The sequence below is a fragment of the Triturus cristatus genome, chromosome 9 (genome assembly GCF_964204655.1).
Source record: "Triturus cristatus chromosome 9, aTriCri1.1, whole genome shotgun sequence".
NCBI classification, from domain to species: domain Eukaryota; kingdom Metazoa; phylum Chordata; class Amphibia; order Caudata; family Salamandridae; genus Triturus; species Triturus cristatus.
In genome coordinates this window covers 1292984844-1293011989 of record NC_140592.1, presented here as the reverse complement: position 1 = coordinate 1293011989, position 27146 = coordinate 1292984844, and the positions used below count along the sequence as shown (strand labels likewise).

The 27146-nt window shown below is 44.6% G+C and overlaps 1 protein-coding gene across 1 annotated transcript in view; it reads left to right on the top strand.

Annotated features, from left to right (window-relative positions):
• The window catches only part of LOC146799803 (proteasome activator complex subunit 1-like), a 170950-nt gene that overhangs the window by 111205 nt on the left and 32599 nt on the right, over positions 1-27146 (top strand). The window contains exon 7 of the mRNA XM_085627485.1: positions 2427-2495. Within this exon, the coding sequence (XP_085483611.1) occupies positions 2427-2495 (69 nt within the window). The remainder of the gene's footprint in view (positions 1-2426; positions 2496-27146) is intronic.

Sequence of the window (27146 nt, the reverse complement as noted above, 5' to 3'; positions counted from 1 at the left end):
ACAACCACAGACTCACGGGAGGGCAGCGCGAGCATACAACGCTCTGATACCGCTGCCCTGTAACCTCGTACGAGGCCTTAAAAACTGCGGGGCAGATTTATGTTGCCTGGCGCATCCCTGCAAATCAGCAAGGATGCGCCAGGAATGATGCGTCACGCAAGTTTACCCTTGCGCCACACATGATGCGCCGCATTTATAATGCGGCGCATCATGGCGCAGGAATAAACAGATGCGTGACGCATCCAATGGCGTAAGGTTGGCGCAGTGCTTCAGTTGCGTCGCAAGCGCGACGCAACTCCAGCACTGTTCCAACCAACCCTATCCCTAACATGGTGCGTCAAGCCTTACGCCTGCTTCAAGCAGGCGCAGGGTTTTGGCGCATCAGCGTTGGGAAAGTGACTCAGTCAAATCTTATAGATTTGACTGAGTCACTTTTCAGGGGCGTTCCTGCGACGGAACGCCCCCCCCCCTATGTCGACACGCCCACGTGAAACCTGACGCAGGTTTTACGTGGCGCAGGGCTTTACATCGTGACGCATCTCCATAGATGCGTCACGATGTAAATATGGCGCAACGTGGCGCAGGGTTTACACCGCCGCTGCGTCACAAAAGTGACGCAACGGTGGCGTAAAAGTGGCGCATCTCCAATATAGATCTGCCCCTGCATGTTTCTTGAATACTTTTTCAACATTAACAATCCAAAATCATTCTAAACTGAAGTATTAGCTATTTTTAAATGTATTAACTTTCCTAAACATAGATCATATTTTTTATGAAACACAAATACCATTTATAGTCAGAACACACTCATATACATTACGCTCTGCTTCTGAAAATTAGAAGCAATCTACATTTAACTCACACACATCTTAATTTAAACTGACCATACAAAATGAAGTGAACCTAAGGTTACTTATCTCATCAGGAGCAGCATTTAAAAGAGGCAGAACGTTCCATACTAGAAACTTTTGATGTTTCTTCTTTTGATGTTTCTTCATTGTTCCAATTCTGGATTGTTGTGTTAGTATTCTTTAAAGGGGCTGCTGAGGAGTGGCATAATAAAGGACATTATGCATAATGTTAGCATCGGGTCTTGTAATGAAATTATTGTATCAAATGCCGCATATATGGGAATTAGTTAGCATTTTTCCCCTGGTATATTTGGGCAGGTTTATACTGCTGGATCTTACCCCTGCCCAAAATAGGGCTTGCACAATGATCAGAATGTACAGGCCTGCCTGTGATTGGGACCTATGTCATTTACAATAAGCTTGAAAACATAAAGGTCAAACTTTACCTGTTGTGGATATTTTTGGGGCGTGGGGTTACACCAAACCTCCTTAACCTGCTCAATTACCTCATGCATTTGTAACAGTTCAGTTGTTGTGTCTTTGTTATAATTATTATTATTAGCAGGGGTATTTTGTTGCACACACATCTGAAGATGATCTTGTGCTCTACAAATAAATAATAAAAATGTTACGTTTTCTAACCAGTAGCCTCTATGTCTTATGCTAACCTCATCAATTAGCCCATGTTAAGCGTCCTAGCTCTAATGCTAACCCCATCAGCGGTGCTAACACTAATGCTTGCAGTATGCCTAACCCATGCCTCACTCTAACCCAAGTGCTAGCCTAAACCCCAAATCTATCTGTCTGAACATAGCCGTAACTAACTTGGATCATTTCATCTATAACCTACTTGTTTCCCAACTTGTTTGGAAGTTTTCAGAAGTTTTCATTTGTTCATAGTATTTGCTTTCACATCTTTTGAGCAAAGGGAGACCAGGTATATGTTGGTCATGGCAGTGACCACTTGCTAGAGAAGCTGACAGAGTAACCATGACGGGCTGAGCCGTTCAGACTAAGTCTGTGTCTGAAGCTGCTTCGTTGGTGTTGCAAAAGGATGGAGATTGCCTCACAACCTTAAGGGAATTCTCAGGGCGTGAAAGGAGGTGAGGAACCTCAAAACCTCAGAATGACACTGGAGCCTGCGTCTCAGTGGCGTGCTGAAAGCACCCTGTGTCCTAGTAGCTGCACTGAGGCCTCACTACAGTCCTGTGGTGTAATGGAGGTGTGGGGGGTTTTTCAAACCTCAAAGAGTCTCGAACCCAATTTCTCACCGGGTCTGATGGATTGACTGTTGTGAGAATTTTCTCATAGGTTAATGGAGGGAGAGCGACCCTGAACTCAAAGGGTTGTCAGAACCGAATCCAGTACCTCCGAGTCCATGTGCGGAGAGCACTTCTAGTCAGAGTGATGATGGAGCCCATTGGGTTCCACAGGGAATTGAAGTGGTCTCTATTGAGGGAGGGCACTGCAGTCTAATGGTGGCGGGGGCACTGTTACTGTAAATTCTCCAGTCCCATGCGATCTCAACACCCTGCTGCATCCTCTTTTTCACTCCATCTTTTCAATTTTCTCCAGGTCTGTATGTGGGTGCAGCTACAGATCCCAAAAATTGAGGATGGTGATAACTTTGGTGTTGCTGTCCAGGTGAGTAACCATTATGTTCCGAAAGGAAAATGAGAATTATGTTTGACCTGGTAGGATATTTTTACACTTGAAGGATGGATAGCCTGCTATCCGAGATCTTGTTAATTTCTACTGGGTACTATCCCGGCACTCCAAGTATTGAGAGGTCACAGTCTCTTTAGTTACAATTACTGCATACAAATGTATTCTTATAGTGAACTCAGTTGTCCTAGCTAAACCCCCTTCTGAGACATTAGAAAGTGACAAGTTATTTATATAAACTGACTCAGAGGAGACAAAACTGTCCAAAAATTATATGATTTAATTCATTTGTCACATTCCACAAGGACCTATACTCTTAGTTGCAGAATACTGTGTTCACAATACTGTATATACATAAATTCACAAATCAGGTTCACAAAATGTAGTCTTGAAGTATGTTTCCACACGTAGTCTTTTTTTTCAAATATATCAATAATTCTCACAAGTGAACTGGAACAGCCGACACGTGTTTCGTTACATGCAGTAACTTTTTCAAGGCTTGAGAATAATAAGAATTGAAGGCGAGATATAAGTCTAATACTAGTGCAAAAAAGTGTCCATCCTCTGCTGTGCGAACGTCTAATCGAAAGTCGTCGATGCGAACTGATTTCCCAGCCTTCAGAAGTCTTTCAGCTGCTAGAGTCAGTCCCGCTGCATATCCATACTGTTAATCCAGTGGGATCTGTTTTCGTAGAGTATTCACAAAGGTCTTTGTTACAAAGTGTATTCACGGTAGTTAACGGTCAAAGTTAGGCTGTTGAGGCAGCACCCGTGTAGTGCTGTTCTTTCCTTTCTGTTAGAGAATATGTCCTTCTATAACAAATGGGTGCTGGCGATCTCCTGTCTAATTCTTCTTAACTATATCCCATGGCAAAAAGTAGTCGCCTGGAAGCACTGTGGTAGGTGCTTCCAATTATCCAGATTTCAGTGGTGAAAACGCCTCGTCCGAGATCTTGTGCTCTGAGATGTGTGTGACGCAAGATTTGCTCTGCTGGCTGATGCCGGTTGCGTGTACCACTGTAATCGGTATACTTTGGGAGATAGTTCAGCTGTCTTAGGCTAGAGCTTCCAAGATGTTTTTTGTTTGTTTGAATCCTGGGTGTTTACGGTTTGTGTGCCCAGAGGGATGTCCCTGTATCTCAAGGCCTCATACTCTGAGATCTTGCCCTAACTGAAATCAGTTAAACAGCAAGTTATTTACAAACACTCTCGTGAGGTGAAACGCGAAAGGATGGCTTTACAAATTGCCTGTTTTTCAAAATACTTTTGGTTTATTTCACAATCTTATTTTTTGTGTGATTTAGCAAAGTTATTTAACAAAAAGACAGAATGTGTGATGATTGAATGTTTAAATCTGTTAGTGTGCTGTTTAGTATATTGTCACTTTTGTTGTATATATATGTTTCAATTATGTACAGTTGTTCTGTCTTTTTGTTAAATAACTTTGCTAAATCACACAAAAAATAAGATTGTGAAATAAACCAAAAGTATTTTGAAAAACAGGCAATTTGTAAAGCCATCCTTTCGCGTTTCACCTCACGAGAGTGTTTGTAAATAACTTGCTGTTTAACTGATTTCAGTTAGGACAAGGTGTTTTGTTTCCTAGTTTATTCGGCTCAGTCCTGCTGGTTATTTGAGCCAAAGCCCAGTTTTGGTTTATAGTATTTAGTGCGGGCGGATGCTCGCGAGGCTGCACTAGTGGTATTAGTTAATAAGAGACCACGAGATTGTTACAACTTATGGTGTTAAGAGACAAGTGCGGTGTGTGTATTATATGTTTGTCCATTTGTGTCTCATTGGCTGTTTTATGTTTAAATACGTTTTTTGATTTCACCCTATGAGCCAGTGGTGCGATGGCAGAAAAAGATGCCTTCGCCTACAGTGAGGAACATATTCAGAACTTAATTCGAGAACCCCCGGTCTTTGCTTCAGCTACCCTAAGTGTCACTGCAAAAACTCAGAACGAATCTGACAAACTCATTCGATTACGCAAAAAACAAATTAGGACGGACTTACATGGTCATTTCCTATTGCAACATCTTAAAGAAGGAACAATTCCATCCGGTTTACAGATACGAAATATCCCAGTAGTTTTTATCGATGATCCGATATATAAGAAAGGATACAGCTGCATCGAGACTAAATGTAGCCGGGATTTAATGGTGTTGACTGTGGAAACAGCCCACAGGCTGTCATTGGTACAACTGCAAGAGATAGCGGACCTGGAAGCAGAAATCAAAAATAACCAAAGTCTCACTGACGCCAAAACTTTACTTGAAAAAGTTGAGAAGGAGATATCGGAGTTTAAAGACTACACAGTCATTCAAAAAAGTAACAAATTTGAGGCGGATAAAAAGAATTTCTCTCTGGAATCTACATACCCGTACTTAAATAAAGATTTCTACATTAACAACGAGTCGAGAAATTATTTACAAAATTACAGAGGACGTTCAAGAAAGAAATTTATCACCTTTTCCGAAACAACATCCTCATCTTCAGGTGGTGAGTCGGATGACAATATAGGGACAAACACAAACCCAAGACTAAAACATCAAAATCAGGATCAACAATTAAACCAAGGGCCGCATTTTTTAGCCCGGGGCCAACGGCAGGGCAGAGGCCGTCTACGCTATTCCCAACCATGGGAAATGAGAACTCGACGTCAATATTACAGGAGCTAGCTCCCTCACCGGTGCTCAATTTGTCCGAAAAAATCCTGACAGAAGCAGAATTGTCTGTTTTATCTAAAGGACTAGGATTCGTACCATCTAGACCAACGGACTTTGTCAAACTCAAGCTGGAAATAATTGAATTTTGTCGGAAAGTCCGGCTCAAAATATTTTTCCTGGACAGCCCCGAAACCTCCACAACAGAGATAACAGGATTAAGGAGAAAATCCTTGTTTTGTCCATCGGGCCCAAAAATCCCCAAGGAGATCAACACTTTCGAAAAGACTATCCTCTCTGGGATACAAACAATGGAAAAGAAAAAAAGCTATATTAGATACAATCTGGCTAAGCAAGAGAAAGATGCATTGTTTGCTCTCAAAAATGACAGATCAGTGGTAGTAAAACAAGCGGACAAAGGTGGTGCAGTGGTGATTTGGGACCTAAATAAATACAAAAAAGAGGCGTTGCGCCAGCTAGAAGATGCCGGCTGCTATCGAAAAATTTCCAAGGACCCAACTAAGGAACTTCAAAATCAACTCTTTCAAATTATTGAGGAAGGGTTCACACAAGGTTTCGTCGGCCCAAAGGAACGGATTTTTCTACAAAACAAGAACCCTAGGACACCGGTCTTTTATGTCCTACCTAAACTTCATAAGAGTGAGATTGACCCCCCTGGCAGACCAATCGTTTCAGGGTGCGAGTCGCTTATTGAACCAGTCGCTCAATATATAGACTTCTTTTTAAAACCTTTCATTATCGACATCCCGGCCCACCTGAAAGACACCACAGCTTTCTTGAATAGAATAACGTCGGTCAAGTTTGATAATAAAAATCAACTGATGGTGACACTAGACGTGGTGTCGCTTTACACCCAGATACCCCAAGACCAAGCGTTGGAGACATTAATGTGGTTCCTTGAGAAAAGAGAACGACCAGTCCAGGTTCCATCGGATTTCATTTTGGAACTCGCCAAATTTGCACTATCAAAAAACTATTTTTCTTTTGAATCACAGTTCTTCTTTCAAATAAGAGGCGTGGCGATGGGGTGTCCTTTCGCCCCAGAGCTAGCGGTGCTATTTATGGGACTCTACGAAAGAAATTTCATCTATGAGAACAACCCGTACTCGGCAAATATTTCCAACTACATGAGATACATAGATGATATCTTTTTAATTTGGACTGGGTCTCAACAACAACTAGATGAGTTCGAAGGATGGCTCAACGAACGATCAAGAGACATTAAATTCAGCTGTTCGGCATCCAACCAGTCAATAACATTCTTGGACGTCAAAGTTGAAAATCTTTCGGGTCAACTAGAAACCACACTTTTTAGGAAGTCAACTGACCGAAATAAGGCACTACATTACAGCAGCAACCATCCTCGAAGCTTGAAACAGAATTTACCCTACGGGCAGTTCCTACGGATCCGTAGGAATTGTTCACAAAAAGATGAATACTTTTTCCATGCCAATAAACTTAAAGACCGGCTACTGGAGAGGGGATACCCAAAAAAACTACTTAAACACTCCCTTAAAAGAGCTTGGTGGACCCCAAGGGAAACCTTGCTGGTGAGCAAAGAGAAGAAGACGGCTAACAGGCCAGTTTGCGTGACAACTTTTTGCCCTAATTCACACCAACTCCGCAAACTAGTCCTTTCTAATTGGCATCTGATCAAAGATCTGCATAACGATTTCTCTACACCACCCCTCTTCGCGTACAAAAAAGAAAAAAGCATAGCGAATTTCATCGTAAGAGCAGCTTTGCCTAAACAGCAACCTCCTACCCTGAGAGGTTTACTAGCCCTACCCCCAATTGTAGGGCACCACAGATGCGGGTCTTGCGTTTGCTGTGAACAAACCCTTGAAGGCGATACATTCACCTTCGACAGCATTTTTTGGAAACATGATAGTTTTACTAATTGTAGGACTAAGAATGTCGTGTACGCAGTCACATGCCCATGCCCCAAACTGTATATAGGTAAGACCACTCAGGAAGTACGACAGCGCATTACCCAACACAAGTCGAGGATTCGACGTAAGATAGAAAACGCTCCGCTAGTAAGCCATTGGAGCTTGCTGAAACATCGTGAAGAAGACTTCAAGTGGACAGTATTGTCCAAAATTGAGAAAGATCCACGTGGTGGTGACCTGGAGGGACTCTTGAGCCAACGAGAGGCATTCCTCATCATGAAATTCAATACAACGAATAACGGTCTCAACGAAATAGCTGAGATATATAGACCAATCACGACTTAAATATGATCTGATGATCGCCCCAATTGCAATGGACATAATAGCGCATGTACTAATTGCGCGACTTCGTAGTATTTGCTCCATTAAGTTCACCGTTTTTTCAATCAAAATATCTTTCAATAAAGTTCACGTCGGCACCATTCCGACAGAAAACTACATTTCCCACTCCTCAGGAAAAAGAACTACAGCTCCCATGAGTCCAATGCATGACTTCGATTCGTCTTTATTCATCGCAATCACTTCCTGGTTACACAAGCAGTCCCTGATGCGGTTGCACGGGCTCGTGGAACGCTGGGAATAGATAAGCAACCAGGTAAGCGACGATGCAACAATTCCCCCTAACGAGGCGGTTAAAACTTTTTAAGCATAGACTTTGGCAGCAGCTAACTAGCACTGGTAATGACACCGTCCTTCATTTTACTTTCAGTCCCTGTCGAAAGCAAATGACTAAAGGTACGACTAACTACAAGCCAACAGAACGCTCGTACGTGTGTTACACCAACTCCCTGGTACGAAGCAGACTACAAATCGTAGGGTGAGCGAGAACTTGAGCACCGGTTGCTTTGTCCATGTCCGTTTGTCTTGTTTCAGCGAGAATGATTTGAAGAGTGGGTACATTGTTATATTTGGTTGTTTACAGCTCCGGCTCTAGCTGATTGAATCGTTCTCAGACGAAAAGCTGGCCAAGGTTACATGCTGACGCTTATTTTCAAGGTGGGTGTGCCAGGCCGGAAGTGGTGGTCGGCTTAAGTTCTTAAACTGTCCATTGGGCTTTGGATTTATCTTTATATTGATTTTATTTGTATTACAGAATGTATTGGTCCTGAAGAGAACCTCACAAAGATAGAGGTTCGAAACGCGTCGACCAGTCGGTCCTCCACACACTCCATATAAAAGCTTTGCCCTCAATGTCCATGTGGGTTTTGAAGTGTCTATTAAGGAAGTAAATGTCTTAATACTCATGAAATACGGACAACAAATTGTGCCCAAAAGGGAGTAGTGGTCAAAGGACCGTTTAGTTTAGTATGTGTCAGTTTCTGGTATGAATGTATTGGCCAAGAATGTGTGATGATTGAATGTTTAAATCTGTTAGGGTGCTGTTTAGTATATTGTCACTTTTGTTGTATATATATGTTTCAATTATGTACAGTTGTTCTGTCTTTTTGTTAAATAACTTTGCTAAATCACACAAAAAATAAGATTGTGAAATAAACCAAAAGTATTTTGAAAAACAGGCAATTTGTAAAGCCATCCTTTCGCGTTTCACCTCACGAGAGTGTTTGTAAATAACTTGCTGTTTAACTGATTTCAGTTAGGACAAGGTGTTTTGTTTCCTAGTTTATTCGGCTCAGTCCTGCTGGTTATTTGAGCCAAAGCCCAGTTTTGGTTTATAGTATTTAGTGCGGTCGGATGCTCGCGAGGCTGCACTAGTGGTATTAGTTAATAAGAGACCACGAGATTGTTACAACTTATGGTGTTAAGAGACAAGTGCGGTGTGTGTATTATATGTTTGTCCATTTGTGTCTCATTGGCTGTTTTATGTTTGAATACGTTTTTTGATTTCACCCTATGAGCCAGTGGTGCGATGGCAGAAAAAGATGCCTTCGCCTACAGTGAGGAACATATTCAGAACTTAATTCGAGAACCCCCGGTCTTTGCTTCAGCTACCCTAAGTGTCACTGCAAAAACTCAGAACGAATCTGACAAACTCATTCAATTACACAAAAAACAAATTAGGACGGACTTACATGGTCATTTCCTATTGCAACATCTTAAAGAAGGAACAATTCCATCCGGTTTACAGATACGAAATATCCCAGTAGTTTTTATCGATGATCCGATATATAAGAAAGGATACAGCTGCATCGAGACTAAATGTAGCCGGGATTTAATGGTGTTGACTGTGGAAACAGCCCACAGGCTGTCATTGGTACAACTGCAAGAGATAGCGGACCTGGAAGCAGAAATCAAAAATAACCAAAGTCTCACTGACGCCAAAACTTTACTTGAAAAAGTTGAGAAGGAGATATCGGAGTTTAAAGACTACACAGTCATTCAAAAAAGTAACAAATTTGAGGCGGATAAAAAGAATTTCTCTCTGGAATCTACATACCCGTACTTAAATAAAGATTTCTACATTAACAACGAGTCGAGAAATTATTTACAAAATTACAGAGGACGTTCAAGAAAGAAATTTATCACCTTTTCCGAAACAACATCCTCATCTTCAGGTGGTGAGTCGGATGACAATATAGGGACAAACACAAACCCAAGACTAAAACATCAAAATCAGGATCAACAATTAAACCAAGGGCCGCATTTTTTAGCCCGGGGCCAACGGCAGGGCAGAGGCCGTCTACGCTATTCCCAACCATGGGAAATGAGAACTCGACGTCAATATTACAGGAGCTAGCTCCCTCACCGGTGTTCAATTTGTCCGAAAAAATCCTGACAGAAGCAGAATTGTCTGTTTTATCTAAAGGACTAGGATTCGTACCATCTAGACCAACGGACTTTGTCAAACTCAAGCTGGAAATAATTGAATTTTGTCGGAAAGTCCGGCTCAAAATATTTTTCCAGGACAGCCCCGAAACCTCCACAACAGAGATAACAGGATTAAGGAGAAAATCCTTGTTTTGTCCATCGGGCCCAAAAATCCCCAAGGAGATCAACACTTTCGAAAAGACTATCCTCTCTGGGATACAAACAATGGAAAAGAAAAAAAGCTATATTAGATACAATCTGGCTAAGCAAGAGAAAGATGCATTGTTTGCTCTCAAAAATGACAGATCAGTGGTAGTAAAACAAGCGGACAAAGGTGGTGCAGTGGTGATTTGGGACCTAAATAAATACAAAAAAGAGGCGTTGCGGCAGCTAGAAGATGCCGGCTGCTATCGAAAAATTTCGAAGGACCCAACTAAGGAACTTCAAAATCAACTCTTTCAAATTATTGAGGAAGGGTTCACACAAGGTTTCGTCGGCCCAAAGGAACGGATTTTTCTACAAAACAAGAACCCTAGGACACCGGTCTTTTATGTCCTACCTAAACTTCATAAGAGTGAGATTGACCCCCCTGGCAGACCAATCGTTTCAGGGTGCGAGTCGCTTAGTGAACCAGTCGCTCAATATATAGACTTCTTTTTAAAACCTTTCATTAGCGACATCCCAGCCCACCTGAAAGACACCACAGCTTTCTTGAATAGAATAACGTCGGTCAAGTTTGATAATAAAAATCAACTGATGGTGACACTAGACGTGGTGTCGCTTTACACCCAGATACCCCAAGACCAAGCGTTGGTGACATTAATGTGGTTCCTTGAGAAAAGAGAACGACCAGTCCAGGTTCCATCGGATTTCATTTTGGAACTCGCCAAATTTGCACTATCAAAAAACTATTTTTCTTTTGAATCACAGTTCTTCTTTCAAATAAGAGGCGTGGCGATGGGGTGTCCTTTCGCCCCAGAGCTAGCGGTGCTATTTATGGGACTCTACGAAAGAAATTTCATCTATGAGAACAACCCGTACTCGGCAAATATTTCCAACTACATGAGATACATAGATGATATCTTTTTAATTTGGACTGGGTCTCAACAACAACTAGATGAGTTCGTAGGATGGCTCAACGAACGATCAAGAGACATTAAATTCAGCTGTTCGGCATCCAACCAGTCAATAACATTCTTGGACGTCAAAGTTGAAAATCTTTCGGGTCAACTAGAAACCACACTTTTTAGGAAGTCAACTGACCGAAATAAGGCACTACATTACAGCAGCAACCATCCTCGAAGCTTGAAACAGAATTTACCCTACGGGCAGTTCCTACGGATCCGTAGGAATTGTTCACAAAAAGATGAATACTTTTTCCATGCCAATAAACTTAAAGACCGGCTACTGGAGAGGGGATACCCAAAAAACTACTTAAACACTCCCTTAAAAGAGCTTGGTGGACCCCAAGGGAAACCTTGCTGGTGAGCAAAGAGAAGAAGACGGCTAACAGGCCAGTTTGCGTGACAACTTTTTGCCCTAATTCACACCAACTCCGCAAACTAGTCCTTTCTAATTGGCATCTGATCAAAGATCTGCATAACGATTTCTCTACACCACCCCTCTTCGCGTACAAAAAAGAAAAAAGCATAGCGAATTTCATCGTAAGAGCAGCTTTGCCTAAACAGCAACCTCCTACCCTGAGAGGTTTACTAGCCCTACCCCCAATTGTAGGGCACCACAGATGCGGGTCTTGCGTTTGCTGTGAACAAACCCTTGAAGGCGATACATTCACCTTCGACAGCATTTTTTGGAAACATGATAGTTTTACTAATTGTAGGACTAAGAATGTCGTGTACGCAGTCACATGCCCATGCCCCAAACTGTATATAGGTAAGACCACTCAGGAAGTACGACAGCGCATTACCCAACACAAGTCGAGGATTCGACGTAAGATAGAAAACGCTCCGCTAGTAAGCCATTGGAGCTTGCTGAAACATCGTGAAGAAGACTTCAAGTGGACAGTATTGTCCAAAATTGAGAAAGATCCACGTGGTGGTGACCTGGAGGGACTCTTGAGCCAACGAGAGGCATTCCTCATCATGAAATTCAATACAACGAATAACGGTCTCAACGAAATAGCTGAGATATATAGACCAATCACGACTTAAATATGATCTGATGATCGCCCCAATTGCAATGGACATAATAGCGCATGTACTAATTGCGCGACTTCGTAGTATTTGCTCCATTAAGTTCACCGTTTTTTCAATCAAAATATCTTTCAATAAAGTTCACGTCGGCACCATTCCGACAGAAAACTACATTTCCCACTCCTCAGGAAAAAGAACTACAGCTCCCATGAGTCCAATGCATCACTTCGATTCGTCTTTATTCATCGCAATCACTTCGGGTTACACAAGCAGTCCCTGATGCGGTTGCACGGGCTCGCGGAACGCTGGGAATAGATAAGCAACCAGGTAAGCGACGATGCAACAATTCCCCCTAACGAGGCGGTTAAAACTTTTTAAGCATAGACTTTGGCAGCAGCTAACTAGCACTGGTAATGACACCGTCCTTCATTTTACTTTCAGTCCCTGTCGAAAGCAAATGACTAAAGGTACGACTAACTACAAGCCAACAGAACGCTCGTACGTGTGTTACACCAACTCCCTGGTACGAAGCACACTACAAATCGTAGGGTGAGCGAGAACTTGAGCACCGGTTGCTTTGTCCATGTCCGTTTGTCTTGTTTCAGCGAGAATGATTTGAAGAGTGGGTACATTGTTATATTTGGTTGTTTACAGCTCCGGCTCTAGCTGATTGAATCGTTCTCAGACGAAAAGCTGGCCAAGGTTACATGCTGACGCTTATTTTCAAGGTGGGTGTGCCAGGCCGGAAGTGGTGGTCGGCTTAAGTTCTTAAACTGTCCATTGGGCTTTGGATTTATCTTTATATTGATTTTATTTGTATTACAGAATGTATTGGTCCTGAAGAGAACCTCACAAAGATAGAGGTTCGAAACGCGTCGACCAGTCGGTCCTCCACACACTCCATATAAAAGCTTTGCCCTCAATGTCCATGTGGGTTTTGAAGTGTCTATTAAGGAAGTAAATGTCTTAATACTCATGAAATACGGACAACAAATTGTGCCCAAAAGGGAGTAGTGGTCAAAGGACCGTTTAGTTTAGTATGTGTCAGTTTCTGGTATGAATGTATTGGCCAAGAATGTGTGATGATTGAATGTTTAAATCTGTTAGGGTGCTGTTTAGTATATTGTCACTTTTGTTGTATATATATGTTTCAATTATGTACAGTTGTTCTGTTTTTTTGTTAAATAACTTTGCTAAATCACACAAAAAATAAGATTGTGAAATAAACCAAAAGTATTTTGAAAAACAGGCAATTTGTAAAGCCATCCTTTCGCGTTTCACCTCACGAGAGTGTTTGTAAATAACTTGCTGTTTAACTGATTTCAGTTAGGACAAGGTGTTTTGTTTCCTAGTTTATTCGGCTCAGTCCTGCTGGTTATTTGAGCCAAAGCCCAGTTTTGGTTTATAATATCATACTCTGAGATCAGCATGTTCCTGAGGGGACAGTTCTACAGTCTGATACAGAGATCTGCATCATCAGAGAGTAGCTGTGCCACATGAGGTCTGAAACTGCAATGTTTATATCTTGAGGGATTGCCATGCTGTTAAAGACCAAAGGCTGTACATTTTGTTCATCTTGATGGATAATTATGTCACTTTAGCCTTTGAGTATTGAGCAGCTTAAGGACTGGCCTAGCGGTCCAATGTTTTAGGTTCTGACTTCCATGTCTGCTGGGGAAAGCCCTGCGATCCAAGGCCTAAGCCTGTAAGACGTGTGACCTGAGAGATAACTTTAGTGTTCATAGAATCTGTAGCTACTCATGCCCTCTAGTGTTTGGCTCGAACACTTAGAAGTTGTTTTTCTTCGAAGAAGTCTATTGAGTCACAAGGTATATAGTGGCTCCTTCCTTAGCTGGCAATGTGCATGGGCACTGAAACCATGCCAGATTGTTTTTTCCTGCCCTCAGGTTTGGACGTCTCTGGCTGGGGCTCGGAGTGCCATGCATTTCCTTGCTCCCGTTCGAGCCCAGTGTTGGATAAGTCCTCAAGAGGCAATAAGGTAAGTAAAAATATCTTTTATTCTAAAGAGTAGCCAATGACCAGGAACAGATACAAAGCTCAAAGTCCAGCAACAACTGACTCTTGCTGCCAGAACCTCAACCCATGTTCCAGAACATGGAACTGAATAACACACTGAATGTAAATAATAGGTAATGGTAACACCCAACCAGAATATTCCTCAACTCCGATATCTGAAAAACCATTGTTGCCTTATTTTCTATCCGTTATTTTCCAGAGACTGATCCGCATCAACTCCTTGCACCTAGAGCCTCTACCCTTATGAGCCCTTGTCCTTGATGACATTTAGCGTCTTTTTCGGCAGAGAATGTACACAGGGTGATGGAACAGATTCCTTTTCAGAACTGTCCTCAGTGTCATGCAAAGTTCTCCTGGACTGACTATCACCAGGTCTGTAACGTTTGTCTGTCTGTCCACCACAATGACAGGATATGTCAGGCCTCCCTAACATTGTATTAGAAGAAGACGCTTCAATATCAATCGGCACGTCACACGATGCTTCTGACGACACCCCTGACGTTGGAACAGCCTACCCTGACAAAGAAGACAAAGAGGCTAGGCCTCAGGACGTATGCTCCACCATTACCACCCCAGAGTCCATCTTTTCCTCCAGCTCCTACCTGAGCCAGAATACCTCCAGGTCTCCAGCAACTCCACACCTTCGGTACCCTAAATGAAGACCTCATTGCTGATCGTGAGTATGACTGAAGTTGATTCTCACACCAGAAGGCCTTGAGTGAAGGCAGAGCACTGGTCTCGAGGAAGTGGCCATATAGCCCTTAGACAGAGACTATCCCTCTAGGGCTCCATGGGATTGGATGGGAACCCATTTGCTCCATAAACCTTCTCCGAGGTGTGCCTTGGGGATCATCGTCTGCACTGGCTGAGAACAAAAATGTTTCGTCTACCTCTCCGAACATACAAACAATTGGCTATTACGTTTGGTGGAAACTTTTCTGATTTAGCCTGCTTTACTTTTCAATAATGGCTTTCTGTATGCTTTTTATTTTCAAACTGTAGGATTGCCTTTTTAAATAAATGATTTGAATGGATTTGAGTATCTTTTTATGAATACATGCTGTAGCATTCCTTTGCATAGCTTTGCTATTATCAGATAGCTTTAGTCGACTTGCGTCTGAAAAGTGGGTGTCACATGGCTAGGTTAGGCCCGAGAAGAAACACTGCCATTTTCTACTTGTACATGTTTCTTAAGTTGCCTTCTCTTTGACACAATGACTTTTGACACACATTTGCTTACGTGACCGCGCAGAATTACTTTCTCTGAAACCACACTGCTTACAAAACCACTTTCGTAAGTACACTATCACGAAACCTTGAACATTTTGTACAAGACCTAAACACACATTGTGCAAATGTTTTGTCATTTGGTCCATAAGGCGACATTGCTATCAATGAGACAATAAACAATGTCAGCTCAGCTTGAGCATCGACTCGGAAGCATAGATGCTATTGTTATAAATACATACATACTTCCGTGCTCAAATTAGAGGAGCACTTTGCTGTCAACGCGAGGTCATTGCGGAGTCAGCGGCTCAGCTAATTCCTGTTAACCCTCTGTGAGGAAGGATGTCCAACCTGTGACGAAGAATGGGGTGTTGGATCATTCAATAGGGGATTCTTGGCAGAACACACGCCCTAGGGAACCAGGTTAGGGAGCACACAGTAGGAGTTTGTTATACCCAGTACTTTTATGCCAGCATATATACACTGTTTTAGCATCATGGTGGAATTATCCATTCTTTTCACAGTTTTTTCTGCTTATATTAATCATTGCAGTGCACATATTTTATACAAGAATCACATATTGAAAATGCCCCTTTGTGCATTTCTTGTGTCTCTCTGAGTGAGCACGAATGACAGAGCGAAAAGGTTCTAGATCCGTTACCACGTTTCTTGGGGGCATCAGGGTTGTCACGTTCTGAGATTCCCAAAACCATTTGTCACCTTCTCTAGGTTTAGGGGTACTTATGGTTGCAGTGTGAGCTAGGTGATATTTTTGCCAACATATCCTGAGGCGGTGCTTAGAATCAGTCTGCTGCCATCCCAACGTTTATGTTGTCCAAAAAATGGACAGTTCCTACTGAAAAGTGGAAACTGTACGACACTGGCACTGGTTGGCATCAACTGACATCCTTGGATCTGACGATGCATATATCCACAGCACTACCCTGTCAAGCCCACACAGCCGGAGATCCTCTCTATGCCGGCTCTCAATGTTTGCCTCCGCTTTGAAGTCGGCTTTGAATATTTCATTGGCGTCGAAAGCACCGTTGAATCATCCGAATACATCCTCAGTGCCCAATCCATCAGTGGCTTAGGAAACCATCTGATCTGGATGGAGGCATTGTCGAAAAAACCCATCCACCCCTCCCAGTCCCTCTGCAACTCACTCGCCAACTTCTTCCACACCAAGATTCCCAACATCTACAAAACTTTGAACACCAACTGCCATAGTCGGACCTCCCCGCTCCTCCCACCATCCTCCTGCCCTACTTCCTAACCGACTGGATACCTCTGCACCAAAACCACAACTTCCATTGTGTCCTCCATACATTCCGGAGCCCCGAGCGGCCCCTGCCTCCACCACGCCTTCAATCTCAGAAATAAAGAAATCGGACCCCCGCTCACCAGCATCATCAACTCTATTCAGATCTGCCTCATTCCCAGAAACCTGGAAGCATGCCGAAGTCAAACCACTTTTGAGGAAACCCACAGCAGACCCAACCGACCTCAAGAAATACGCCCCATCTCACTCCTCCCCTTCCCGGCCAAGGTACTGGAGGAAGCCGTCAACCACCAACTCACTGACTAAGTGGAATCCCCTCCTAATTCAGTTTCTGCTCGAACTACAGCACAGAAACCACCCTTATAGCTGCCATGGACGACATCAGAGCCATACTTGATTGTGGCAAGGCTGCAGCTCTGATCCTCATCCAAACAGTACAGTACAGCTCCAACCACATCATCCGCGGCGTACCCCAAGGCTTCTCACTCAGCCCCACACTATTCAACATCTGTATGACTCCACTGGCACCCACTCTCACAGTATCGATCTCAACATCATCTCCTTTGCCGATGACACCCAGCTCATACTCACACTCACAGAAGCCACGGGCACCACTAGAGCGAACTTCCAGAACGCCATGACCGGTGTCATCGACTGGATGAGAGCCAACTGCCTCAAATTCAACACTGACAAAACCAAAGGTTCGAGGCATGTGAGCTGTAGATCACATGCTTATGCATAAATCGCCATCTACTGTTGGGTCTGGATGTTTGCACTTTGTTTTTCGTCGAAGAAGTCTTTCTAGTCACGAGGTAGGTGACTCCTCCTTTCGATGATATTGTGCATGGTCATCGAATCCATCTTCAGATTTTTTTTTCCGCCATCGGGTTCGGATGTGACTCACTACGCTCCGGTTTGACGCCGATCCTTTGGTTCCTCTCGGCGCGTACAACATTATTGTTTCCGATCGCGTTCCCCTTTCTTTGCGGATCGTGTTATTGCTAAAAACTATTTCGATCGGAGAGCTCGTGGTAGGCCGTTGGGCCTAGCCCCCCGGTTCGACTGGCAGTCGATGGAACAAACTCCCTTTAAGTTCTGCTCTCTGTGCCACGTGAAATATCCGCGCACTGACTCACACTACGTCTGCAACCTGCGTTTGTCACCTGAACACAGTGAACAGGACTGAGACGCAGGCCGAGCTTTATGCTCCAAAAAGACTCTTTGCGACCGTCAAGCCCGACTACGCGACATGCAGAGCCAACACACAGGCTCCATTCCGGTCCTCTTCGGACCTGAATCGGAGGAAGAAGCCGGCGACCCCATTGGAGCCAATGAGGAACAGGAAGACATCTCCCTTTCCGACGATGGCTCTGACCAGGATGAAGACATCCTGCATGGACAACGTACTGTAAGTACAGTCCCTACCTCGCCCCAACTTCCAGTCCCACTGAAAAAGAAGGCTCCGGACCAACCCGTGCCCTCGGGCCCCGGTCTGCACCGAGACCACACTTCCAACACCCCGCCTCCAGGCTCGGCACCGAAGCCCTCCAAAAAAGCCTTCTGGCTCCGAAAAGCCCCATGCCAAATCGGACACTGAGCCAAAGTCTTTGGGGTCGAAGACAAAGTCCGGCACCGAGCATCACCACGCAGTACCGAAAACAACTTCAGATCCGAAAACACCAACTAAGAAACCATCGGCGCCGAAACAGACTGACATCAGTATCACCTAAAAAGCATACTTTCGGTGATCCGCTCGAGAAACCGGATCCGAAACAGAAAATTCTGGCCATACATCCAAAAACTGGACATATTACCACCAAAGTGACTTTGAAGAGGGGTGCTACAACAGCAGAGTAATGTCACATTCCATTAAAGAAGAGAACTGTTGGGACAAATCCTTCCCCTCCTCCTCTTCCTCTTCCTCTTCCTTCACCACCTTTACCCCAGTCTCTGCCTGTGCCAACTTCAACAGAGCACTCACCACCACATACACCTGACAATCAGGGTGATGGGGACGATGATGATGACAATCAGCCCGGACCTACAGATGAGTGGGATGACTATAACACTGACTCGCCCACTGACAACGATCTGGACTTGTATCCTACCAAGCCCTCTCCACCAGATGACAGTGTAGGCTACATTGAACTACTAAGCAGGGCTGCTAATTACCCATGTGGTACAACTCCATTAAAAAATCCCTTGAACTGTACTTCATTTTTGAGACATTCAGTAGCACACAGAAATCTACACACATGTTGCCCATATTAAAAGGAATGACCAGACATGTAGACGACATCTTTAAGGATCCTGTCAGAGCACGTATCCTTACCCCTAGGGACAACTACCCTTAGACTCATTAGTAGTTTCTAATGCACGTAAAAGGGCAAGCTCCCAGACTACTGGAGACGCACCACCCCCAGACAAGGGGTCAAAACTCCTTTATGCTTCAGGGAAAAGGGTAGCCTCCCAGGCAGCTAACTTCTGGCGCATATCTATCCGTTTCTACCCCAAGAATACAGATCTAAAGCGCAAGACCTGGTACGTGAGGGACAATCCATTTTTAATAATCAAATTACATGTTCCCTAGGTGCATGCTGCTGATACATCTGCCAGAGCGGTGAACACTAGTGTTCTTCTAAGAAGACACGCCTGGCTGCGCATATCAGGGTTTAAACCAGAGGTTCAGACCTCAATATTAAACACACATTTTGATAAGGAACACCTTTTTGGGCTGGTGGTAGACTCTACACTTAAAAAAATGAAGAAAGATACTGGAGTGGCTAAATCCATGTTAGCCCTTCAGTCTCCACAAGGCTGTGGTTCCTTTCGGTGCTCCTTTTACCGAGCAGGGTCCAAAAATACTTCCACGGACACTGCGTCCACCTATAAGGGCGATAATCAATCCTCAGGTTCCAGAACCTTCTTTAGAGGCAATTACAGAGGAAACAGCGGCAAGGGCAGGGGTAGAGGTTCCAATACACGTACCTCTCTCTCCAATACAAACAGTAAGTTGCCCATAGTTCCCCCGACCATTTAACACCTGTGCGGGGATGACTCACAATTTCTACCAAGTGGCAGTCAATAACAACAGACAAGTGGGTTCTTCAAATTATCTATTCTTGTTACTGCCTAGAGTTCATCAACACTCCTCCAAACATTCCCCCAAAGTCGTAAAAACTTTCACCAGATCACATATACCTTCTCAAGCAAGAGATACAATCCCTACTACTAAAACAAGCCATAGAGCCCATACCACCACAACATCAAAGGTCGGGCGTCGACTCCTTTTACTCCCTAATTCCCAAAAAGGACGGCTCTCTCAGACCCATATTAGATCTCAGAGAACTAAATCTTTACAGTCAGACCATTTCTACATGGTAACACTTCAACAGGTACTACCTCTTGAAGGGCAACTTGAAATGAAATAACATTTATAGAGCACGGTGGCTACCATGAGGCCTCCCAGCGATACGGACGACACGGCAGAGAACTGAGCAGTGAAAGTTACATACAGTTCCTAAAAAGCCATATTTTTAAAAGCTTTCGGAAGGCTAACAGGTTGGGCTCTTTCCGAAGATGAAATGGAAGAGCGTTCCAGAGGATAACGGCGTTATAGAAAAAGACCGTCCGCCACATCTAGCTCTCTTTATTCTGGGGGTTAAAGAGAGAAAGGCCGCTGTTGAGCGGAGGTCTCTCCTAAGTTGATAAGGGGTGATCAAGGATTGGATGACCGCTGGGCCGGTTTTCCAAAATGCTTTGTGGGCCAAGCACATGGCTTTGATCTGAGTCCTTTCCCGGATTGGCAGCCAATGAAGGGACTCTAGGGCTGGCTTAGCAGATTGCCGGCGGGAGATCTGTAGAAGCAGGCGGGCAGCGCAATTCTGGATTATCTGGAGCTTATTGAGGGTGTATTGTGGGGCTCCCCGATATAGGACGTTCCCATAGTCCAGACGGGAAAGGACAAGGGCCTGGACCATGATCCTTCTGGCTTGAAAAGGGAGAAAGGGAAGTATCTTGCGAAGCATCCTAAGCAAGCAGAAACAGATGACTGAGAGTTTCGTTGTTTGATGATTGAAGGTGAGTGAGCGGTCGAGCCAGATGCCAAGGCTCTTGATCTGTTCTTTGGGGACTGGGGAAGACCCAAGACCCAAATTAGTGTTGAAGGAGGGGGAGTTGCCCAGGAGCATAAGCTCCGTTTTGTCCCCATTAAGTTTGAGACATGAGAGTTCCATCCATCTGGCAACCTCCTCTAGGCAACCGCCCAGGGTGCTAGATGACCTCCCGGGGTGATTAAGAGCCACCATGAGCTGCGTGTCATCTGCGTAGGTGATGGTTTTTATGCCAAATGGATGGACAGTATCCGCCAGAGGTCTCATATATATATATTGAATAGCGTGGGGCTCAGGGAGGAACCCTGAGGAACCCCACAACTAAGAGGGAATTGATTGGAGACTACATCTCCTTCGAAGACCTTAAAAGAGCGTCCACTCAGGAAGGACTGTAGCCAGGTTAGTGCAGTGGCGGCCACTCCCAGATATTTGAGTCTGAGGACAAGGGTGTTATGATCCCCAAACTGGGGATGAAAACCGGTCTGGGAGGGATGAAGCAAATCATTTGATTCCAGAAAACTCACCATGATGGTGTTTGTGTTTCTCAAGAATTTTACTCACCCAGGGATGGAGAGAAATGGGGCGGTAGTTGGCAAGGTCATCCTGGCTGAGATTGGGTTTCTTCAGCAGGGCTTTGACCATGGCACATTTCCAGGCTGGGGGAACAGTACTAGCTGAGATGGAGGGGTTCACGAGATCAAGGATAACAGGACAGATGATATCTGTGGCTCGTGTAAGGATATGGGGGGGGGCAGAGTCTGTGGGCGAGCCAGATTTACATTTAGTGATGATTGGGCTCAACGAGACCAGATTTAGAGGCGGAAATTGCTCTAGTAAGAATCGAGGATGAAGTTGTGTTTCTGGCAAAGGTAGCAAACTGTGATGGTTCTGTGGGATCGGAAAGGAGGTATTGATCTTTTGGATTTTCTGTAGAAAGAATTCTGCCAGGTTATTGCAGCGAGTAAGAGCACCGTCAGTTGAAGGCTGTTTCGAGGGTAGTTTGGTGAGGGTCTTAGCAATGCGTAAACATTCTTTGGGGGAGTTTGCAGATAAATTGATCTTGTCTTCATAAAAAGCAGTTTGAGCAGCTCTGATTTCACGTTTGTAGGACCTAATGGATTCTCTATATTCCAGTTTGCTAATGTCTGAGTAGTCTCGTCGCCATCTCCTTTCAAGTCTCCTGCAGGATTGTTTTAGCTCTCTTAGCTCAGGGGTGAACCGGGGGTGGTATTCTTCCTGCTGATTTTCTGGGTGGGTTTCAAGGGGAGTACCACATCCAGTGCGTCTTGGATCCATAGATTAAAATTCTCGATGGCCAGGTTAAGATTAGGGTCGCTAGCTGGTCTAGTGGTTTCTAAGATGCTTTTCCACAAATTCAGTGGGAAGTTTGGACCAATTCCGTTCTTGTACTGATATTATATTAGGAGGGGGAGAGGGTCCGGGCATTTTCCAGGTTAACGGGATCATAAAGTGATCGGTCCACGGGAGTGGGACTGGAATTCCTACCTTAACCTCGTTACAGTTGCTAAATATAGGTTCCAATAGATGACCCTTACAGTGGGTGGGTTTCAGTACTTTCTCATTGAACTGTAGCGCCAGGAGATTTCCAGTCAGTTCGTTTGCCATTTTGTCGGTTGGATCATCTAGATGGAGGTTTAGATCCCCTAGCACGGTAAGGTTAGAGGGGGCTAAAGCAAGTTTGGCGATGGTGGTTGGGAGAGCATCAAGGAATTGTCTGGGGGCGCCTGGGGGGGCGATAGATCGGGAGGCCAGAGAAGGCGACTTTCTTTCTACTCTAGATTTAAAGGACGCCTACTTTCATATTCCAATACATTCGGCTCTCCGCAAATTTCTAAGGTTTGTGGTAGCAGGTCAACACTACCAATTCAAACTCCTCCCATTCGGAGTCACTCCTGCCCCCAGAGTCTTCACAAAGTGTCTGGCGGTAGTAGCTGCACATCTCAGAAGACAAAGCATACATGTCTTCCCCTGTCTGGACGACTGGCACATCAAAGCCAGCACATACCAACAATGCCGCAAACACACTTCAGAAACCATTCAGTTGCTTCACCAACTAGGATTTTCAGTCAATGTGTTAAAATCACATCTTCAGCCCCAAAAAATTTAGAATTACCTGGGAGCAGCTCTGAATACTCAAAGGGCTCCAGCGTTTTCCAATGCAGCCAGAATTTGAAACATTCAGGTGCTTATTCTCAAAGTTCAAGCCCCTCAATCACTTCCCGCTCGAGTGTTTATGCAACTCTTGGGAATTATGGCATCTTACATCATGATCGTTCCCCACGCCAGATTACACATGCGTCCACTTGAAGAATGCTTGCACAGTCAGTGGAACCAGTCGCACGGTCTATTAACCGATCTAGTGTTGGTAAGCGGCCGCACTCATCGCTCTCTGCAGTGGTGGAGCACCCAAAATCTGTCAAAAGGGTGGCCGTTCATAGACCCAGTTCCACAGACCGTATTAACAGCGGACTCGTCTCTCACTGGCTGAGGAGCTCATCTTCAACAACACACAGTGCAAGGGCTGTGGAGCCACCAGCAAAGGTTGCTCCCCATCAATCATTTTGAGCTCATGGCAATCTTTCTAGCTCTCAAAGCTTTTCAAGATAACCTGTCGGGCAAAGCTGTATTAGTCCGAACAGACAACTTGCCAGCTGTGTATTACATACAAAAACAGGGGGGACACACTCTCTCCAACTGTCCCACTTAGCCCAAGACATCTGGAGGTGGGCTATTCACCACAATATTTATCTCCAAGCGGTACACCTCCCAGGAGTGGACAATCAGATTGCGGACCGCCTCAGCAGGCAGAGGTATCGAATACACGAGTGGGAACTTCACCCTCAAGTTCTCCACCCATACTTCCAAGCCTGGGGAGTCCCTCACATAGACCTGTTCGCAACACCCAAAAACGCAAAATGCCAAAGCTTCGCCTCCAGGTATCCACACCCGTTGTCTAAAGGCAACTGGTCAGGGATATTTGCCTACTCTTTTCTGCCTCTCCCACTCATTCCATCAGTGGTTCGGAAACTCAGACAAACATCCGTCAAGCTAATACTAGTGGCTCCAACATGGGCACGTCAACCCTGGTTCACAACCCTGTTGGAACTCTGTGGTACCACATCAAAAATTACATTTAACTCCCAGTCTCCTCACACACAGCCATGGAGAAATCAAACACCCAGATCCCAAACAATTGAACCTCGCGACCTGGCTCCTGAGGTCATAGAGTTTGGTTATCTGAACCTTCCACCAGACTGTATGAACATTATCATGGAAGCTAGAAAGCCTACCACAAGAGCTTGCTATGCAGCCAAATGGAAGCGATTTGTTATCTATTGCAATAACAATAACAGCAACCCTCTAGATGCTTCCATACAAAACATTACCTGCTACCTGTTGCACTTACAATAGTCGTCATTGGCCTATACATACATTAGACTACATCTCGCTGCAATTGCAGCCTACCGGCAAAATAGGCAACATTTATCGCTCTTCACAGTGCCTGTAATCAAAGCATTTATGGAAGAACTGATAATTAATATAGTCCTCACAAGGCTAATGGGCCCACCATTTAAACCCATGCACAAATCTGAGCTACAGTTCTTTACTTGGATAACGGCTTTCCTCATTGCAATCACGTCCTTGAGGATAGTGGGTGAACTTCAGGCTCAAACAATAGAAGAACCCTTTCTCCAGCAACACAAAGACAAAGTAGTTCTTCGCACCAATCCCAAATTCCTACCTAAGGTAGTATATATATTTCACATTAATCAGTCGGTTGAATTACCTGTTGTCTTCCCTCAACCTGTCTCTGTTGCAGAACGAGCTCTAGACACCTTAGATGTTAGAAGAGCACTGTTGTATTATATTGAAAGGACCAAATCTTTTCGTAAGACCAAACAACCTTTTGTTGCTTTTGCACCACCTCACAAGGGCAATCCTATATCCAAATCAGGTATTGCTAGGTGGGTCATTAAATGTATCCAGATTTGCTATGCAAAAGCCAAAAGGATTCTAACTCTACCTCCTAGAGCACATTCCACTCTTAAACTAGGAGCTACTATGGATTTTCAACATCCTTATTACTGACATTTGCAAAGCTGCAACATGGTCCACACCACACACATTCACCAAACACTATTGTGTGGATGGGTTAGCCAGACAACAGGCTAATGTGGGCTAAGCAGTACTTAAAACGCTGTTTCAGACAACTTCATCAGTTACAGTATAGCCACCACTTAGGGGAGACTGCTGTATAGTCTATGCATAAGCATGTGATCTACAGCTCACATCCCTCGAATATAAATTGCTACTTACCCAGTATGCATCTGTTCTTGGCATGTAGAGCTGTAGAATCTCATGCGCCCACCCACCTCCCCGGGTACCTGTAACTGCTGTAGTTCTCTTGATACTATTCATACATACACATGGCCATCTCTATTCTTTACTACTACTCCATTCTCTCACCCTCTGCGGAAAAACAATCTGAAGATGGAGTCGATGACTGTGTGCACTATCACCGAAAGGAGAAGTCACCTACCTTGTGACTAGGAAGACTTCTTCGAAGAAAAACAAAGTGCAAACATCCGGACACAACACTAGATGGCTATCTATGCATAAGCATGAGATTCTACAGCTCTACATGCCAAGAACAGATGCATACTGGGCAAGTAGCATTTTCCTTCTCCTCTTCGGAAGACCCTCTCACCGTGGGACGAATCCTGGTGGCCCTCTGCCCTCGGGACCAGCACCCACCTAATCCACCCACACCCGCAATTTTGGTATCATCCTCGAGCGCAAGCTCTACATAAGACGTTAGGTCAACTTGGTTGCCTCAACCTGCTTCAACACTGTCAGAATGCTCTGTAAATTCTTTAGGTGGATCCCAAGCGATATCAGAAGAATACTCACAAAAGCCCTCATCACCTGTCGATTTGACTACAGGAACGCCCTCTACGCCGGAAAAACCACCCTCCTCCTCAAGCGCCTCCAGACAATCTAGAATGCAGTAGCAAGAATCATCCTGGACCTTCCCAGACAATCACCCACACCTCCGTAGCCTGCACTAGCTCCCCATCAAGTAGAGATGCCACTTCAAGCTGCTCATGCACGCCTACAGGCCCTTCAAAACACAGGACCAGAATACCTGAACAACCGCCTGACCTTCCACCAGACACCTGCAGTCTGCCTCCCTGGCTCTCACCACCTTCCCCCGCATCCACCGTACTCAAGCCGGAGGACGCTCTTTCTCCCACATCGCTGCCAAGGTCTGGAATGACCTCCCCATCCATCTTCGAACCTCTACCTCTCACGCCAAATTCAACAGTGGCCTCAAAACCTGGCTGTTCGAGTAGCTCCATTCCTACGCAGCGCATAGATGCACCCCGGGGTGATTAGCTTGCCCTACAAATACTGATTGATCTAAAATCTGCATCGGCACCCAAGTCTTTGGTGCCAAAGACACCTTCAGTGCACAGCTCCAAGGATTTGGAGCAGCGCAACAGCTTCAGGAGAAATTGAAAGCAAGACAAAACTGCCTTTTTATTCATCCTTGCACCTGCATGGTTTCCACAAGACTTCCTTCACCACCGGTAGAGACTTTGCCTCGCAAGCGAAAGCCTGCCCTTTAAGAGGATCTTCTATTGGACCTTCCCAAATGCTTGAGGCCCATCCTCCAGCTCTTCCTTCCTCACAACCATCCCTCACCGCCAAATTCTTCAACACCACCATATTCACAGAGGGTTCCCTTCATTCTGTGCCCAGGTGGCCCCCATGACAAACCATTGGATCAGTTTCCCACTAATGACCTGTGGAAAGACCATGATGGTGAACCTCTGGGAAATCCAGTCTTGGATCCTTACCCAGCTAGGTCATCACCTCCTGATGACACAACATATCATGAGAGCTTCCAAAGGGCAACTACTTTCCACAAAGTATATATGCACTTTCTCCATCAGAACAACTATTTCCTTGTGGAAAACTTATTTAAATCAAATCAGAAAGTGCAATTTCTGCCCATGTTCAAGGGAATGCTGACACATTCAAGGAACCAGTCAGTTGGTCACACCTAACACAGATGAAAATATAAACTCTCCCCCAACGACAACCCCCACTATACACCAGGGGTGACCTTGTTTCAGATTCTTTGGTGTCCATACTGAGCTCAAGCTTGCTAACTCTTTATGGCATGTGCAGTACTCCCTCGCCCGATAAAGAGTAAATAACCCTATGCTGCTGGAAAAAGAGTGGTGGTCAGGGTCACCACCCTTTAGCGAATGTCTAACTCCAACAAAGCGCATTGGGATTAGACGAGTGATCTCATAGAATGGCAGGCACAATGACCCAGTAAATGGCTCAGAGAGGCATGGCACTTGTCGAGAAGGACAAAGAGAA